Source organism: Elephas maximus, chromosome 1 (assembly GCF_024166365.1).
Source record: "Elephas maximus indicus isolate mEleMax1 chromosome 1, mEleMax1 primary haplotype, whole genome shotgun sequence".
Classification (NCBI taxonomy): domain Eukaryota; kingdom Metazoa; phylum Chordata; class Mammalia; order Proboscidea; family Elephantidae; genus Elephas; species Elephas maximus.
Window position 1 is genome coordinate 190124090 of NC_064819.1, and position 18800 is coordinate 190142889.

Genomic DNA, 18800 nt, shown 5'->3' on the forward strand with positions numbered 1-18800 from the left:
GATTCTCAGTCTCCTGTAGTTTTGATGTAGCCACGGTGATGAACATATTCCTTGAATAGGCTCATCCTCTTCTTCATGCACATTCTATTTGTAGATGCTGCTATGAGGAAAGATTCGTCAGAAATGACTGATGTGGAGTCTGTGGTCACCAGTTTCGCATCTTCAGCAAGGGCAGGCCGCCGGAATGCCTTACCGGACATCCAGAGTTCAGCTGCTACAGGTGGAACCTCAGATTTGCCCGCCAAACTGGAGGCCCTCAGCATGAAGGAAGGTAACACTCAAAATCTTCTTAAAATCACCAGCACGCTCTCTCCTTATTTAATCTTTTCCTCTAGAACAGTTTCTCTTTTAGCTAGTTAAAAGCATTCTTTTTTTCATATGTGTTTACTACACCCTCTCAGCTTTTGCTTTAGGCTGAGTAGATTTTTCAGCCTTTCTGAAAGATGACAGTTTCATCTTTTCACCTCATGGTGTGTGTGTGGACACTGAACATTTATTTATACATAAATCCGTATAGTTGTGCACAGTGCTAGTGATTGGGAATACAAAGGTGAATAACTGTGATCTTGTCCCTCAAAGAGCTTACAACTTATTGAGAACCACTGAGAACAATAATTCCCCTTCTGCCACCCATTGGCAAATCACTTTGGAAAGATTGTGCTTCACTATAGTATTCTACAAGCCCTTCTACTTCTCATACCTAGGAGGAAGTTTTATTTTCAGCTAAGGATGAGATCTTTAAAGTGAATCTTTGTGTAAAGGGTAATCATTCTTCAACAGTGGATAAATAGAATTAAGAAAAAGAGAGAGTTGTGAAGCCAATCCAGGAAGATCTTGGGTCTTTATCACTGTTATTTACATCTAGTTCATATAGCTTCCAGAGTTTAGTCTTATTAAAGTAAGTAGATCAACATGTTCAATAAAGTGTTAGAAGAGTCCTTTCATTTTAAAACACTCGAAAAGATTAAAGATCATTTTAGTTCCAAGCCATTACCAAAATGCCTCTGCCTCATGCCCCACTTTAGACCCCAGGGAAGACTCCAGTGTGTGTGTAGTAGTTATTCCTGGTGGCAGTGATGTAAGAAAGAGAAGCTGCTACACATCTACTCCATTCGTGGAAGACCAAGAAGAGTGTTCTTGACTGTCTTGGCCTCAGGAGGCTGTTTATTACATGATAAAATTGCAAATGTTCCTGGCTCAATCCCTATGAAATACATGTCTTCTTTAGGTCAGGGACTGTGGCCAGATCCTGGAGTTCCATGGTTACCTTACCTTTCAGAAGTCATTGCTTCATTAAAAATATTTCAAGAGGAAAGTCATATCTCCCAAAGGATACTACGGGTAATAGTAAAAAAGTGCACACATACTCTTAGTTTCTTAGTGCTGCGGTAAAAGAAATATCACAATTGGGTGACTTTAATGGGCAGAAATTTACTTTCTCTCAGTTTAGGAGGCTAGAAGCCCAAATTTAAGGTGCTGGCTCTGCGGGAAGGCTTTCTTTCTCTGTTGGCTCTGGGGGAGTATCCTTGTTTCTTTTCAGCTTCTGTTTCTGGGTTCCTTGGTGATCTTCAAGTGGCATATATTTTCCCCTCCCTTTTTCCTTGCTCTCTTTTATGTCTAATTTGCTCTTTTTATATCTAAAAAATGATTGGCTTCAGAAACACTCTACAATGATATGGCCTCATTAACATAAAAAGAAAATCCTATTTCCAAATGGGATTACACCCACAGGAGTACAGTTTAGGATTTAGAACACATATTTTATGGGGTACACAATTCAATAAAATTCCACTCTTTGGCCCCCCAAAATTCATGTCCTTCCCATGTACAAAGCATATTCACTCTACCACATCATCCCAAAAGTCTTATGTAAACTCTGAATTCAAAATCTCATCTTCTGAAGCATCTAAATCAATTATGGGTGAGATTCTGGGCATAATCCATCCTAGAGCAAAATTCCTTTCCACCTCTAGACCTGTGAAATCTAGAATGCAGGTTACCTGTTTCCAGAGTACAATTGTGGAAGGAACACAGGGTAGACATTTACATTACAAATGAGAAAAATCATGGGTACAAAGCAAGTCCCAAACCCAGCAGAACAAATTGCATTAGCTTTCATGGCTTGCAAATAATTCTCTGTTCTTCCAGACCATCTGGGAAATGGCCCCACACTCCAGACTGGGTGTTGGCCATACTCTTTAGATTCTGGATGGAGGCTCCTTGGTCCAGGCTTCAGCCCCGTCTTCCAGGCCTACTGGCACAACTCTGCTTCTCAGCTTTGGACAGACCCATTCTCCTAGTCCATCTGAGTGGTGACCCTACCCTGTCAGCCCCAGTAGGCTTTGTTCTCCTGCCCTGTGGGCATGGAGCTGCACCCACTCAGCTTTGGATGGCGACCACATCCTCTTGGCCCACCTGAATGGCAGCCCCCACATTCCGGAACTGAGTTGGTAGAGATCTGACTCTTTGAAACCTTCTAGGCAGTTTTTTTCCACCCTTTGGGATGGAGACAGTCTTGCCTGCCATGGTTCTTCCAACAGTTCTGCTGATCTCTGAACTGTTCCTAGGGTAGTGTCTTCTTTTTCTTGGAGGACAACAGATGTTTGCAACCAAGTCGCTCCATTGGCTCATTTATGCCCACAGAATTCCAGGAGGCAGGCAGCTTTCCTTTGTTTTGTACTGTCTCTGTTCCTTTCAGACTAAGCTGGCAGGATTTTTGCTTCTGTGGTTAAATAGACCTATCATGCTTAATCCCTTTAACAAAAGATTTAGTAGCCATGTCCCTGTTGAGAGTTCTAGGACACAAGACCTTGGTTTGAACAAGAGTTTTCCAAATCTTTAAGTTCTGATTTTTTTTGCACAGTTAATTTTTATATCTTTCCTCCCACATCATACTGTAAGCAGCAAGGAGAAACCACACTACCCATTTAATATCTTCCTTAGAAATCTCAGCCAAATATCCATGTTCATCGCTTACAAGTTCTACCTTCCACCAAACATTTAAACATAATTCAGACAAGTTCTCATGCCGCTGCATAGTGATGAATCACATGTTCATCATTTCCTCTTAAGGAGCACATTTAATGTCCATATTTCAAGCAACACTTTGTTCATGAGGATAGAAGCTTTCGTAACAGCTCTCATTCTTGCTTAGTCCTCACCAGAATGGCCCTTCATGTCCATAATTCTACCAATAATCTCTTCAAGGCAAACTAGGGCATTACTATGAAGCACATCAAAATTCCTCTAGCTTCTACTCATAACCCAATACCAAAACCACTTCCACATTTTAAGTATTTGTTAGAGCAGCATCCCACTCCTGATACCAAATTTTGTCTCAGTTTCTTAGTCATACACATAAAATATTATTAGAGGGAAGAAAGGAAGGGAAGAAATGAAATAAAACGTGTAAAATATATTTGGCCTTTTAAGTTTAAAAACATACTATGATTATTAGGACATGATGTTGCTGTTGAATGGCTTATTTTAAACTAGCGAGGTAGAGAGGATGTATTACTTGTTAGTATAAAAAGCTCAATTAAATTTTATATACCCTAACCATACACACACCTTAATATTTACTGACATTGCTTAGTTAAGCAAAAGAGAGCAGATACAGTGTATGAGAGTAGTCTCCATTTTATTTTGGTCACTAGAGAGACTATTAACTGAAAAAACATTGGTCTATTTTTATATTTTCCTTTAAATAATTTTGAAATGAAGTCAAAGGCAACAACTAAGAAACTCCAAATACTAAAAAAAAAAAAAGTCCACATATAGCAGCAGATATTGAAGAATGCACAAAATGAAATAGGTTCAACCCACAGACTGGGAGAAAATATTTGCAAATCATATATCTTGTTATGGTGTCTAGCATGTATAGAGTTCATACAACTCAACAACAAAAAGACAAATGCCTGATTTTAAAGATAGGCAAAGTACTTGAATAGATATTTCTCTAAAAAAGATATAGAATGACCAATAAGCACATGAAAAGATACTCAGCATCGTTAGTCATTAGGGGAATGCAAATCAAAATCACAATGAGATACCATTCATACCGACTACAATGGCTGTAATAATTAAAAACAAACAAACAAAATCCCCCATAAATTAACAGTCATTGACTAGGATTTAGAGAAAATGGAATTCTCTTGCACAGCTGGTAAAAATGTAAAGCGGTGCCACAACTATGGAAAACAATTTGGTAGCTTCTGAAAAAGTTAAATATAGAATTAACATGTGACCCAGCAATCCCATTCCTACGTACATACTTCAAAGAATTGAAAACAAGTATTCAAGCAAAACTTGTACATGAATGTTCACAGCATCGCTATTCACAATAGCCAAAAGCTGGAAAGAACCTCAATGTCTATCAACACATGAATGGATAAACAAATTGTGGCATATCCATACAACGAAATATTATTCAGCCAAAAAAGGAATGGAGTGATACATGCTACAACACAGATGAACCCTGAATAAATTATGCTAAGTGAAAAAAGCCAACCACAAAATGCCACATATTATATGATTCAATTTATATAAAATATCCTGGGTATATGAATCTATAGAGATAGGCTGTATCCTTTCACCATACTTATTCAGCCTGTTTGCTGAGAAAATAATCTGAGAAGGTGGACTATATGAAGATGAAGGTGGCATCAGGATTGGAGGAAGACTCATTAACAACCTTTGATATGCAGGTGACACAGCCTTCCTTGCTAAAAGCGAAGAGGTCTTGAAGCACTTACTGTCGAAGATCAAAGACTACACAGCCTTCAGTATGAATTACACCTCAACATAAAGAATACAAAAATTCTCACACCTGGATCAATAAGCAACATCATGATAAACAGAGAAAAGATTGAATTTGTCAAGGATTTCATTTTACTTGGATCCACAAATCAACACCCATGGAAGCAGCAGTCAAGAAATCAAATGACATAACTAACGCATTGGGAAAATCTGCTGCAAAAGACCTCTTTAGAGTGTTAAAAAGCAAAGATGTCACTTTGAGGACTAAGCTGTGCCTGAACCAAGCCATGGTATTTTCAATCACCTCATACACATTTGAAAGTTTTTCAACGAATAAGGAAAACCTTATTGATGCCTTTGTATTATGGTGTTGGCAAAGAATATTGAACATACCGTGGACTGCCAAAAGAACAAGCAAATCTGCTCTGGAAGAAGTACAGCTAGAATGCTCCTGTGAAGTGAGGATGGCGAGACTTCGTCCGACGTACTTTGGACCTGTTATCGGGAGGAACCAGTCCCTGGAGAAGGATATCATGCTTGGTTAGGTACAGGATCAGTGAAAAACAGGAACACCCACAAGAAGATAGATTAACACAGGGGCGCAACAGTGGGCTCAAACATAGCAATGATTGTGAGGATGGCGCAGAACAGAGCAGTGTTTTGTTATGTTATGTCACTAGAGTTACAACCGACTTAACAACAATATAAGAGACAGAATGCAGATTAGTGGTTGCTTAGAGCTGGGAAAAGGAAACCCTGGTGGCGTAGTGTTTAAGTGCTACAGCTGCTAACCAAAAGGTCGGCAGTTCGAATATGCCAGGCGCTCGCTCCTTGGAAACTCTATGGGGCAGTTCTACTCTGTCCTATAGGGTCGCTATGAGTCAGAATCCACTTGACGGCAGTGGGCAGAGCTGGGGGAAAAAAAAAAACCCGTTGCCATCAAGTCGATTCTGACTCACAGCGACTCTAGAGGACACAGTAGAACTGCCCATAGAGTTTCTAAGGAGTGCCTGGTGGATTTGAACTGCTGACCTTTTGGCTGAGGGGGATGGGAATTAGGAGGTGATAGCTAAAAGGTTTTTCTATGTGATGATGAAAATGTCCTAAAATTGACTGAGGTGGTAGGTGCACATATATGTGAATATACTAAAAACCATTGAATTGAACACTTTATATAGGTGAATTTTGTGGTAAGTGAATTATATCTCAATAAAGCAGTTTTTTTTAAAGCTATTAACATTTAACTTTTAAACAATTAAATAAGCTTATATATATAGATGACAACCCTTTATTAGCAAAGCTATAAATAAGTAGTTTTTAAGGTTTTTCTTATTAGCTAAGTACAAATGGCCCATATTATAAAGGATTCTAAAATTAATAGTTCCCAACTGTGTAAAAACTGACAGCCAGAGAGTGTCTCAGTCATTATGGTTTCAATGCTTTAGTCACTTAAAAAATACAAATTCTAGGAAAGGTCTTCAGGATTCCCTCAGATGTGTCTTGTTTCTTTTTTAGTTTTTATTTTTTGATATTCTTAAGTGAAAGGAGGGGGCCCTAGTAACACAGTGGTTAAGTGTTTGGCTGCTAACCAAAGATCAGCAGTTCAAATCCACCAGCTGCTCCTTGGAAACCCTATGGGGCAGCTCTACTGTGTCCTATCGCTCACTCACTCACTACTGTCAAGTCAATTCTGACTCATAGCAACCCTATAGGACTGAGTAGAACTGTCCCATAGGTTTCCAAGGAGCACCTCATGGATTCGAACTGCCAACAGCCATAGCTCTTAACCACTATGCCACCAGGGTTTCCCACACTGTCCTATAGGGTCTCTAATAGTCATAATCTACTCGACAGCAACCAGTTTGGTTCTTTTGGTTTGGTTTAAGTGAAACAAAATCTAAAATCTCAAAGGTCCTGCATCCTCCATGAAGTTAACCTGTCTGAGATTTGCCTAGTTCGTGATCCCTTCAAAATTGATGACCATGGTAGGGAGGGCAGTGATGCTTTATAAAATATCAGCAAGAGGTGACAGAGGATGGCAGCCCAGGAAACTGTAAAAATCTCAAAAAGCCATTTCTTATCTCTAATCATCACTAACTCTTCCTTTGACCCATCATTCAGCTGAGTGCCCACTGAGTGTTAGGCACTGTTCTAGAAACTGGTAGTGTAGTGGTGGGTAAGATAGATGTGAACTCCTTCTTATATTCCAATGGGAAGAGTTAGAATGTAAACAAATATGTAACTGAGCACGAAAAAATGAGAGTGATATGTGCTGTCAGCGGATTAAATAGGGTGGGGTGCTGTGGTAGAGATACTGGGTGGTTACTTTAGATTGGAAAATTGGGGACTCTCTAACTGAGATCTGAATGAAAACCAAATGTTTTTAATAACAACTGAATCATCTGTCCACATGACTATCTAAGGTAAGAGCATTCTTTGCAGAAGGAATAGCTAGTGAAAAGTTCTTACGGTAGAAAGAGATGGAAGTGGTCGGGGAACACTTGCATAGCTAGAGGGCAGTGGGTGAGAGAGAATGTGGTACAAGATGATGTTGGGAAGATAAGCAGGATAGATCTTATAGGACTTTGTAATCCAGGGGGGGAAGAAATTGAATTTTATTCTAAATGTGAGGATATTGAGCAGGGGAGTATTTAAAACATTCACTCTGTTATGTGAAGAATGGATTGTAGGAGAGCAATAATGGAATAATAGTTGAATTAGAAGGTGCAGCCCCCCATTAGAGAATTTTTTAGGCTCAGTTAAACATTCAGACTCAAAATACCACCACAGACCACATTTGGTGCCAGTCTACTCAGAAGGTTAAGGAACAGCAGTCTAGCAGGGCAACCTCACAAGATCTCTTCTATGGGAATCCTTGCAGTAGTCCATATAGCAATCCAAAGGACGGGTCTCTGCCCTCCGCCACCCATGTGAGAGCTCAGGTACAAGGAGACAAGATCTGTATCAGTGGGGACACAGGCCACCTTGGCTTAGAGGCCCCATGCCTCACAGGACCTAATACTTTGCCACAAGTCCTTGGACACAGCTTCCTAGCTTACCTGCAAGAGATATGTTAAGTTACAAGAGTCATTGCCCTTGGTGAAGCCCAACGCTATGGTTTCCTATGAAGTATTTATAGTCCATGTATATGGTTTTTCTCAGTAGAGGTGTATTTACCATTTAGGTCGTTATTACTTTAAGCTTAGTAACCAGGCAGGCATTCCAGCTTTACCTGGTTTCTAGGGTAAAAGAGCTAGAAAATTAACCCCAAGTTAAATTTGTCGTTAGAGAAGGAGAAAGTTTTTTGTTTTTGTTTTTTAACCCTTTACCCATGGAGACTATTGCAGTGGTCCAGTGAGAGATGATGGCTTCAAATAGGTACTGAAGATGGAGAAAGTTGGATAGATTTGGGATATGTCTTAGAGGCAAAGTCACTTGGACTTATTGATGGGCTGATGTTAAGGAGATGAACAAGAGAAATGGAGGATAACTCCTAAAGCAACCAAATGGTGATACCATGTACTGTGAAGGGATGGTCTGGAGGAAGAGCAAGGTTGAGAGTTGGAGGAGTAAAAATTTCTGTTTTCTTCATATTCCATTTGAGATGGACATGTTGATTAATTGTTGGATATATAGGTCGAGTGGACCACAGAGAAACTGTTCAGACTTGTAGACTTTGGAATATAAAATATGTATTTTTATTTTTCATATGATAGAGGAAACAGTACAAATGAGGTTATCCCATAGCTGACAAGCCTCATGAGAAGGTTATTTTTTAAGTACATATGGAAATACAGAAGGAGAAGGAATCTTAGAAAGTTCACCCTTTTGTTGTATAGATGTTACCATAACCAAGCCCCAAGTAGGGTAAGTGACTTGCCCAAGCTCACAAAATTAGATGATGGTAGAATCTCTGGCTCTCAGGCCTTCATCTTTCCCAACTTTTTCCAAGGAATGTTTCATGGAAACTCTGGATGTTAATGTGTCACATACAAAAATATGCTGTGGTCAAATAAGTTTGAAATTATTGGTTTAAACATAATTAGCTTGTTTGTTTTTTTTTTTTTTTTTGATATGTTTTGCGTCAGCTCTGAAAGGTCCTAGTTCCTGACCGTATTCTTCAAGAGTGGTCTTAAATTAGGCAGGACTCATTACGTTTTTTGTTTTTTTTTTTAATTGTGCTTTAGGTGAAGTTTACAGCTCAAGTTAATTTCTCATAAAAAAAAATTATACACATATTGTTTTGTGATGTTAGTTGCAATCCCTACAATGTGACAGCACACTCCTCCTTTCCCCCCAGGATTCCCTGTGTCCATGTAACCAGTTCTTGTCTCTTCCTGCCTTCTCATCTTGCTTTTGGACAGGTGCTGGCTATTTGGTATCCTATATCTGATTGAACTAAGAAACACATTCCTCACATGTATTATTTTTTGTTTTATAGTCTTGTCTAATCTTTGAAGAGTGGGCTTTGGGAATTGTTTCAGTTCTGGGTTAACAGTGCATCTGGGGGCTGTAGTTTTGGGGGTTCCTTTAGTCTCTGTTAGACCATTAAATCTGGTGTTTTTATGTGAATTTGAGTTCTGTCCTACATTTTTATCCCGTTCTGTCCCGGACTCTCTGTTGTGTTCCCTGTCAGGGTGGTCATCGGTGGTAGCCAGCACCACCTAGTTCTTCTGGTCTCAGGCTGGTGGAGTCTGTGGTTCACGTGGTCCTATAGTCCTTTGGGCTAATATTTTTCTTGTGTCTTTGGTTTTCTTCATTCTTCCATGCTCCAAGTGGATGGGACCAATTAATGCATCTTAGATAGCCACTCGAATGCTTTTAAGACCCCAGACACTACTCTCTAAAGTGGGATGTAGAACATTTTCTTAATTAGCTTTGTTAAGCCAGTTGATCTGGATGTCTCCCGAAATTATGGGGGAAACATAGTTAGCTTTTTGCACTTCTCAGAATGTTTCTTTTTTGAACAAGGACTTCTCAGAGCCTTTGTTACAGAACCTTTAACATGCATATTATTATGCTGACAGACACCCTCTAAGGAGGGGACATGAAGCAATTCCTTCCCACATTTATTTGACCGTGTTTGAAGAAGCATTGTGAAGAATTATTGTTCTGCAAGACACTCTTTGAAAACATTTTATTCTACCTCGTGTTCTAATAATGAGTGGAATGAGCAATTGACACAAAGATCATAACACAATAATAGAAGCACAAATATGTAAAAAAAAAAAAAAGAAGACTCTTCTGTCTGATTTATTTTAAACCTATAAACCTGTATTAATTAAAAGCAGAGTCCATTATGTAATTTAAGTGGGCTCTGAATGTGGTCTTTCTATAAAAGAACATAGTTACCACCTATATATATATAACACCTGTATCGTATATGGAGTCCCTGAGTGATATAAATGGTTAATGCGCTCAGCTGCTAACCAAAAGGTTGGAGGTTCAAGTGCACCCAGAGGCACCTCTGAAGAAAGTCTTGATGATCTACTTCTGAGGAATCAGCCGTTGAAATCCCTATGAAGCCCAGTCTTACTCTGACACACACTGGATTGCCATGAGTCATAATTGATGGCAGCTGTTTTTTTGTTTGTTTTCAGCTTATGTCATATATATATATATAAAACTGTTCAAAGCTAGCCTTCTAGAGAACTCAATCATTCCAGATAACTAAGAAATGTGAATGCATTCACATTACTTACTTTTTCAAAAGTTCTTATTAATTATAACTATAAAATGAGATAAGCAGTGTTCAATAAAGCTTATTCACATCTGAAGTGAAAGGGATATGCTTGAAAGGAAAGTTTGATGTTTTGCACTTTCAGAAATTATGTTGAAGGAATATATTGAAAATATATTCAATTATATTGAAAGAACTTTACAAGTGTAGAAGACAGAAGAATAACAGTAATGATAATTCAAAAAGCTGGACTATATGAAGAACAAGGCATTAGGATTGGAGGGAGACTCATTAACAACCTGTGATATGCAGATGACACAACCTTGCTTGCTGAATTCGAAGAGGACTTGAATCACTGATGATCAAAGATCACAGCCTTCATTATGTATTACACCTCAACTTAAAGAAAACAAAAATCCTCAACTAGACCAATAGGCAACATCGTGATAAACAGAGAAAAAGCTGAAGTTGTCAAGGATTTCATTTTACTTGGATCCACAATCAACGCCCATGGAAGTGGCAGTCAAGAAATCAAACGACATATTGCATTGGGCAAATCTACTGTAAAAGACTTAATTAAAATATTGAAACGCAAAGATGCCACTTTGAGGACTGAGGTGCACCTGACCCAAGCCATGGTATTTTCAATTGCCTCATATGCATGTGAAATCTAGACAATGAATAAGGAAGACTGAAGAAGAGTTGATGCCTTTGAATTATGGTGCGGGTGAAGGATATTGAATACACGATGGACTGCCAGAAGAACAAATTTGTCCTGAAAGAAGTGTAGACAGAATGCTCCTTAGAAGTGAGGAAGGCGAGACTTTGTCTCACATACTTTGGACATGTAATCAGGAGAGGCTAGTCCTTGGAGAAGGGACTTGGTGAAGTAGAGGGTCATCGAAAAAGAGGAGGACCCTTAAGGAGATGGATTGACACACTGGCTGCAACAATGAACTCAAACATAACAACAACTGTGAGGATGGTACAGGACCTGGCAGTGTTTCATTCTGTTGTATGTATGGTCGCTATGAATTGGAACCAACTCAATGGCACCTAACAACAACAACATGTTAATCAGAAGGCTAAGATTGAAACTCTCTCTTGATCTCACTTTTCCCTCTACTGTGCCATTTCTCTGTTTTCATTTTATAGCAAAACTTCTGGATAGATTTATCTTTTTGTGACTGCATATCCTCTTTGTCTCATTCTTCCTGTCACCCTAATAAGGTTTTTATCTCACCCCATCACGCCACTTCTATTTCAAGATCACAAGTGATATTCTTTCTGCCAAAATCAATGACCAACTCTTACTCCTCATTTTACATGACCTCCCAGCAGTTTTTTTGTGGTCGATCATCCCCTCTTCCCTGTGACACTTTTCTTTTCTTGGTTTCTGGTTTTCTTATTTCCTTATTGGCTGCTCCTTTTTATGCTTATATTTTCATATCTCCACATCTCTTAATGAATTGGAAGGTCCCAGAACTCAGGCTTTGGACATCTTCTCTATCTAGACCCTCTCCCTTTGTGATGTCATCTAATTCCACTGGGGTCATGACCATCCTTCTGATAACTCACATGATAACGTCTAATAAACTCCAGCTTACAGTTCCCCTGACTCATATATCTAACTACTTACTTGATATCTCAACTTGGATATCTAATAATAAAAATTTCAAACTTAACCAGCTTAATAGTGAACTTCAGATATTCTCTGTGAAAGCTGCAGCTCCTGTGCCTTCCCCATCTCAGTGAATGGCAAGTTCATGCTGCCAGTTGCTGAAGCCAAAAAATATTAGAATCATCCTTGTCTCCCTTCTGTCACACTCCACATTCCATCCATCAGAAAACACTGTCGGCTTTACTTTAAAAAGTTGATCCAGAACTCTGCCATTTTGTACCTACAAGATCTAGTTTTTTAACCCCATCCTCTGCTTTTTTTCCCTCATTCTGTTTCAGTCACACTGTCTTCCTTGCAGTTGCTTCCTGAACATTGGTGCCTGTTACCTTGCTGTTCTCTCCGCTTGGAATGCTCTTCTCCCTGCTATTGGCATGGCTAACTTCCTGACTTCCTCGGGTCTTTACTCAAACATCTTCTTGGTGAGGTGTTCCCAGACAACCCTATCTAAAATGGCAACCTCCAGGCTCCGACACTTCTTGATATTTCCTGTATCTCACATACTATACATTTTATCTGCTTTGTTTATTGTGCATATCCTTCACCAGAAGTTCCACAAGGGCAGGGATTTTTTTTTTTTTTTTTTCACTGCTTTGCACCTGTGTTGTTATTGTTAGGTGCTGTTGAGTTGGTTCAGACTCATAGTGATCCTATGTACAATGGAATGAAACACTGCCCTGTCCTGCGCAATCTTCACGATCATTGTTATGCTTGAGCTCATTGTGTCAGTCCATCTCCTGAGGATCTTCCTCTTTTTCAATGACTCTCTACTTGACCCAGCATGATGTTCTTTTCCAAGGACTGGCCCCTCCTGATAACATGTCCAAAGTATGAGAGAGGAAGTCTTGCCATCCTTGCTTCTAATGAGCATTCTGTCTGTACTTCTTCCAAGAAAGATTTGTTTGTTCTTCTGGCAGTCCATGACACATTCAATATTCTTCACCAGCACTATTATTCAAAGCCATCAGTTCTTCTTAGGTCTTCCTTATTCATTGTCCAGCTTTCATGTGCATATGAGGCAATTGAAAACACCATGGCTTGGGTCAGGCACACCTTAGTCCTTAAAGTGACATCTTTGAGTTTTAACTCTGTAAAGAGGTCCTTTGCAGCAGATTTACTCAACGCAATGTGTATTCTGATTTCTCGACTGCTGCTTCTATGGGCATTGATTGTAGGTCAAAATAAAATGAAATCCTTTACAACTTCAATCATTCCTCTGTTTATCATGATGTTGCTTGTTGGTCCAATTGTGAGAATTTTTGTTTCCTTTATGTTGGGGTGTAATCCATACTGAAGGTTGTGGTCTTTGATCTTCATCGGTAAGTGCTTCAAGTCCTCTTCACTTTCAGCAGCAAGATTATGTCATCTGCATATCAAAGGTTGTTAATAAGTCTTCCTCCAATCCTGATGCCCTGTTCTTCATGTAGTTCCGCTTCTCAGATTATTTGCTCAGCATACAGATTGAGTAAGTATGGTGAAAGGATGCAACCCTGACACATACCTTTCTTAACTTTAAACCACTCAGAATCCCCTTGTTCTGTTCAAATGACTGCCTATTGTCTAAGTACAGGTTCCTGATGAACACAACTAAATGTTCTGGAATTCCCATTCATCACAGTGTTATCCATAATTTGTTATGATTCACAAAGTGAAATGCCTCTGCATAGTCAATAAAACACAGGTAAACATCTTTCTAGTGTTCTCTGCTTTCAGCCAGAATCCATCTGACATCAGCACCGATACCCCTTGTTCTATGTCCTCCTCTAAATCCAGCTTGAATTTCTGGCAGTTCCCTTTCGATGTACTGCTGCACAGCTTTTGAATGATCTTCAGCAAACTTTTACTTGTATGTGATAGTAATGATATTGTTTGATGATTTCCACATTCTGTTGGGTCACCTTTCTTTGGAATGAGTACAAATATGGATCTCTTCCAGTCAGTTGGCCAGGTAGCTGTCTTCTAAATTTCTTGGCATAGATGACTGAGTGCTTCCAGCACTGCCTCTGTTTGTTGAAACATTTCAATTGATATTCTGTCAATTCCTGGAGCCTTGTTTTTTCCAGTGCCTTCAGTGCAGCTTGGACCTCTTCCTTCAATACCATTGGCTCTTGATCATGTGCTACATCCTGAAATGGTTTAATATCAACCAATTCTTTTTGGTACAGTGACTCTGGGTATTCCTTACATCTTCTTTTGATGCTTCCTGCATTGTTTAGTATTTTCCCTGTAGAATCCTTCAGTATTGCAACTCAAGGCTTGGTTTTTTTCTTCAGTTCTTTCAGCTTGAGAAATACTGAGCGTATTCTTCCCTAAATAAATATTTCCTGAGTGAACATTGAAGAACTGAATAGAGTCTATCATATTTATCTTCAAGGATGCCATTGATGACCTTGGTGACAACAGTTTTGGGGGAATAGTGACAACAACAGTAGAGATTTATCCAGTTTTATTTTAAAATGGAGATAGCAAAAGATGATATATTTTAAAAGATGAAAGAGAGGACAGTAAGTGGAAGAATTGCAATTGAAAAAAAGTCTGGGTTTTTTTGCTTGTTTGAGAAGATGAAGGAGCCAGCAGAAAGGAAAATTAGATGAAATGCGAGAGGGTGGATGATCATTAGAGTCAGCTTCCTGATGAGGCAAAAATGGATAGGGTCCTGGATCATGGAGGAAATAGGCCTAGATAGTAGGAGTAGTACTAGGCCCAGATCTAAAAGTGGTGTGTGTCCAGGCCAGTCTCACAGGGCCCCATGCTAAGAAGACCCAGTGCTCTACTGTTGCCATCTTTAAATTTTTCATAATTTTATACAGTGGGTGCTATGTTTTCTTTTTGCACTGGACCCTGCAAATTATGTAGCCAGTCCTGAGAAACATAAATTCCATTCTAACAGGAGGGAGGGCAGAAAGATAAGCACAGACCACAGGGAGGTTTAGAGGTTTGGTGACAGAAAATCGAAGGAGCTCCTGTCTGATGGCTTTGATATATTTTTTTTTTCTTTTTTCTACTGTATGAAGTAGAAAGTAAAATCATCCCTTAAGAGCAAAGAGGACAGGAAGTGTGAGGAAACTGGAGATAGTGTGACCCAGCATAGAGAGATGGTTAAAGCTATGAAGCCAGTTAGCCTGGGTCCAAATAGTGGCTCTGCCACCCATCAACTCTGTGATTGTGGGTAAGTCACTTAACCTGTTTGTACTAAGGTGTACTCGTCTGCAAATGGAGATTATAATAATACCCTAGAAGACTTCCTGATACATATTAATCTTTAAAAATATGTTTGATACTGTCATTCTAGAGAATAGGAGAGAAGGGTGATTGGGAGACCATAGATTCCTAAACTACACACATCTCTTTTATTTGTGTAGTTTTTACATCTGGATTGAGGACAAAATATGTCCTAGACAAGTAGAGAGTGATTAGAATGGATGAAGGAAAAAACAACTGTTTTATTCCAATATACACAAAATATATTTCAGTATATTCTATATATGAATGTAAGAAAATTTTTTTTTCAGATGTAAAAAAGAAAGATGAAGAAACAACACAAGTCCAAGTGGAAAACCCCCCAAATGAAGAAAAATGAAGATTCACAACTTATCAAAAGTGCTGAATTTATGCACATTGAAAGACTTAGTGGTCCTGTTTTTCCTGAGATGTTTGATCTGTCAGTAACTATGGTAACATTGCAGTCCTAAGCAACATGTATGTATTAGGTAATTTTGTCGTGATGTTACTGACTTGGATTGCATTCATGATGTATGCAATGTAAGCTATTAAAAGGCAGGTTACTTCCAAACTCCACCCAAGGAAAAGCTAAAGAAATATAATTGCTTAAATACATATCATTGTCTATAAACTCAACAAAATCCACTGGTCTCTTTAAAATTTATTTAGCCAGATGTATTTTTAACTCCATTTTTATGTAACAGGTAGACCATTTCTTAGGAAATTTAAACCAAACACCATTAATTTAAAACTTTATATAATTTGTAGAAAAGGGTTGTTTTTTTTTTTTTTTTGGTGAGAAAGAATAAGAGTCAAAAATCACGTGGGCAGTGTGTGTGCTTACTAAAAATACTAATTTACAAATGCGAAAAAGATTTGGAAAAGTTGTAAGATTTTGGCAACATAAATATCCCTTGGCTTTTTGTCTGAGATCTTTTGTTTCTAGCTTGTGTGAATACTGTGATTTTTCATGTGGACCCTTAAAATGTAAAATTTGTGAAAAATTTGTTTATATGAAACATGCTTATTAAATGAATTTCACTATCTTCCTTAACCTTGGCATGTGTGTGTGTACGTGCACATATGTGCGTGTTTTACTTTATTGCAAATTATACAAAATACTAGTTACTTTATACTGTCTTTTCTTATTTTAAGAACTTTTGTTTATGTATGACTTATTTCTAAAATAATTTCCTCAGGAATGCAAACCTTAATTTTTGTATCTTTGCAAAGGTAGCTAATATCATATTAGTAAATGATAGAGGCAGTAATGGGAAGATGCTTGATTTTAATATATATTTAAGTATATATTATAAAAGGAACAAAACCAAAGCTTTATCAAATTTTTATTTGTTTGGCATCTTAGAAAAAAATATAATTCTCAATACAAAAAAATTGACTAATGAAGTTATTTTTGTATACATATATGCTATATATATATGGAAATATACATATCACACATAATATAGACTATATATATTACTTGATTGGTGACTTAGGTTGTGTCTGTACACAGTAATCAAAAAACCCCTCACTTTTAAAAGAAATTTGTTACTGACAGAACTCTCCTTCAGTGTGTATGCTAAAGGATGCCAGGTGAAAAATGGCAACATATTTTAAGGGAGAAAGTTAATAGTCTTTGCAATATAAACCACCTCCTACTTATTAGTTCATTGATATACAACAAAAGACTAGCTTTCAAAGAACCTGGTTGGTTTCAGTTTTCAAATATAATTTTTTTGATAAGATTATCTTTTATGTGTATCATTAATTTAATATCCAATATAATGTTTTATTACCTTTAAAATTCTATTTCTGAAAGTTATTACATGAGATTATATATTCAGCATAAAGAGAGGTTAGAGCAGAACAATGGTTTTCAACAGGGAGTAATCCCAACCTCACCTCTACCCCCCGGGGACATTTGTCAATGTCTGGAGTCATTTCTGGCTGTCACAACTGGGAATGGGGAAGGGGGCAAAGAAAGGAGCTGCTGGCATCTAGTGGGCAGAGCCTAGGCATGCTGTTAAGCTGTTCAGTCTCCTACAGTGTTACACAGTGCAGTGAGCCCCCTACAACAGAGAATTATCCAGCCCCAAATGCTAATAGTGCTGAGGGTGAGAAATCCTGGAGTCACCTTAAGCTATTAAGCATGTGAACTTTGGATCTGGATTACCTCATTTGAATTCTATCTGTGCTACTCACTAGCATTGTGATATTGGAGGGTTTCCATCATGTCTTTATCCTCAGTTTTATCCTTTTTGAATTGGAATTAATAATAGTACATACTTTATACAGTGGTTAGAATCAGTAAATGAGATAGCGCATTGTAAAACATTTGACATAATGCTTAGCAATGAATAACCTGTCCATAAATATTAGCTATCATCATCATCATCATTTTAATTCTAGGTGCTCTTAAACCATTCTGCGGTGGTGGATGTGGTGGGCAGCTGGATTTGTTCCTCTGACTGCCTTCTGCCTCCCTCTGTTCCTATACACACATGCTCAGTGCTTGGTAAGGGGAGAAGACACTATGGTGGAAACTGACAATCCATAATTACCACATTAATGCCAGCTGAATCATGTTAATAAGTGCCTGATAGGTGATAAATACTGCACTTTAACAGTGAGCCACCTCACTAGTACTTTTATGACAGTTACTGCAACAAAACAGAGTTTAGTCTCTATTTAAATGAGTTACTTGTTCCATGAAAATGTTAAAAAAAAAAAAAAAAGCAACATTGATTTTGAGTCATGGTATTATATGGTAGTACTCTTTCATTTTGGGTTTTTACTCTTTGATTTAGACCAGAAACGCGGTCATGTCCCTCCTCATTATTACTGGTAATGACATATGTTCTGAATTATGTATACCCTAAATCAATTATTTATCACATTGCACACACAAATGTCCCATTTGATGCATATTTATAAACATTTTGGATTACACAGGTATACTGGTTGACTAAGAATATTTGCCAACAAAAGGAATTTTTTTTCCCTCGAGAAGAAATCCAGACAAAGAACAATGAGAGGCAGGTAGTAGTTAAAGGACAAAATTGAATTCACCTATCAACTTTAAAAAGAAAAAAAAAAAAACTATGGGGGGAATCCATGGTATTTTGTCATAACAAGTAGATACTTTCAACAAAGCTACCTAGTTGTTGTTAGGTGATGTCAAGTCAGTTCCGACTCATAGCGACCCTATGTACAACAGAATGAAACACTACCAAGGGCTCATTAAAAAAATCTCCATGTCAGTTTTTGCCATTGTCTTTGTGTAAGCTACTTGCTTTAGTCAGTAGCCATGACATCTTCATTAATACTGTCAGACAACTAGAACAAAAGGGGACAATAAAACTATAAAGCAGCTATCTGGAAACTTGACTCTGCCAAAGGAGGAGAAAAAAGAGCTAAATTAAACCATTCCATGTCATGTGCCCAGATATATTTTAGTGA

General features: G+C 38.1%; 1 protein-coding gene and 1 long non-coding RNA gene across 8 annotated transcripts in view; one reads left to right on the top strand and one right to left on the bottom strand.

The window, feature by feature from the left end:
• PKIB (cAMP-dependent protein kinase inhibitor beta) overlaps positions 1 to 16392 on the top strand; it is a 124156-nt gene extending 107764 nt beyond the window's left edge. For all 7 annotated transcript variants that reach the window (XM_049900158.1, XM_049900194.1, XM_049900202.1 and 4 more), the window contains 2 exons: positions 95 to 271; positions 15629 to 16392. In XM_049900158.1, coding sequence (XP_049756115.1) covers positions 95 to 271; positions 15629 to 15696 — 245 coding nt within the window. In that variant the 3' untranslated portion in view covers positions 15697 to 16392. The remainder of the gene's footprint in view (positions 1 to 94; positions 272 to 15628) is intronic.
• Positions 1 to 18800, bottom strand: part of LOC126085153 (uncharacterized) — a 53969-nt gene that overhangs the window by 28485 nt on the left and 6684 nt on the right. The gene's annotated exons all lie outside the window — the stretch shown is intronic.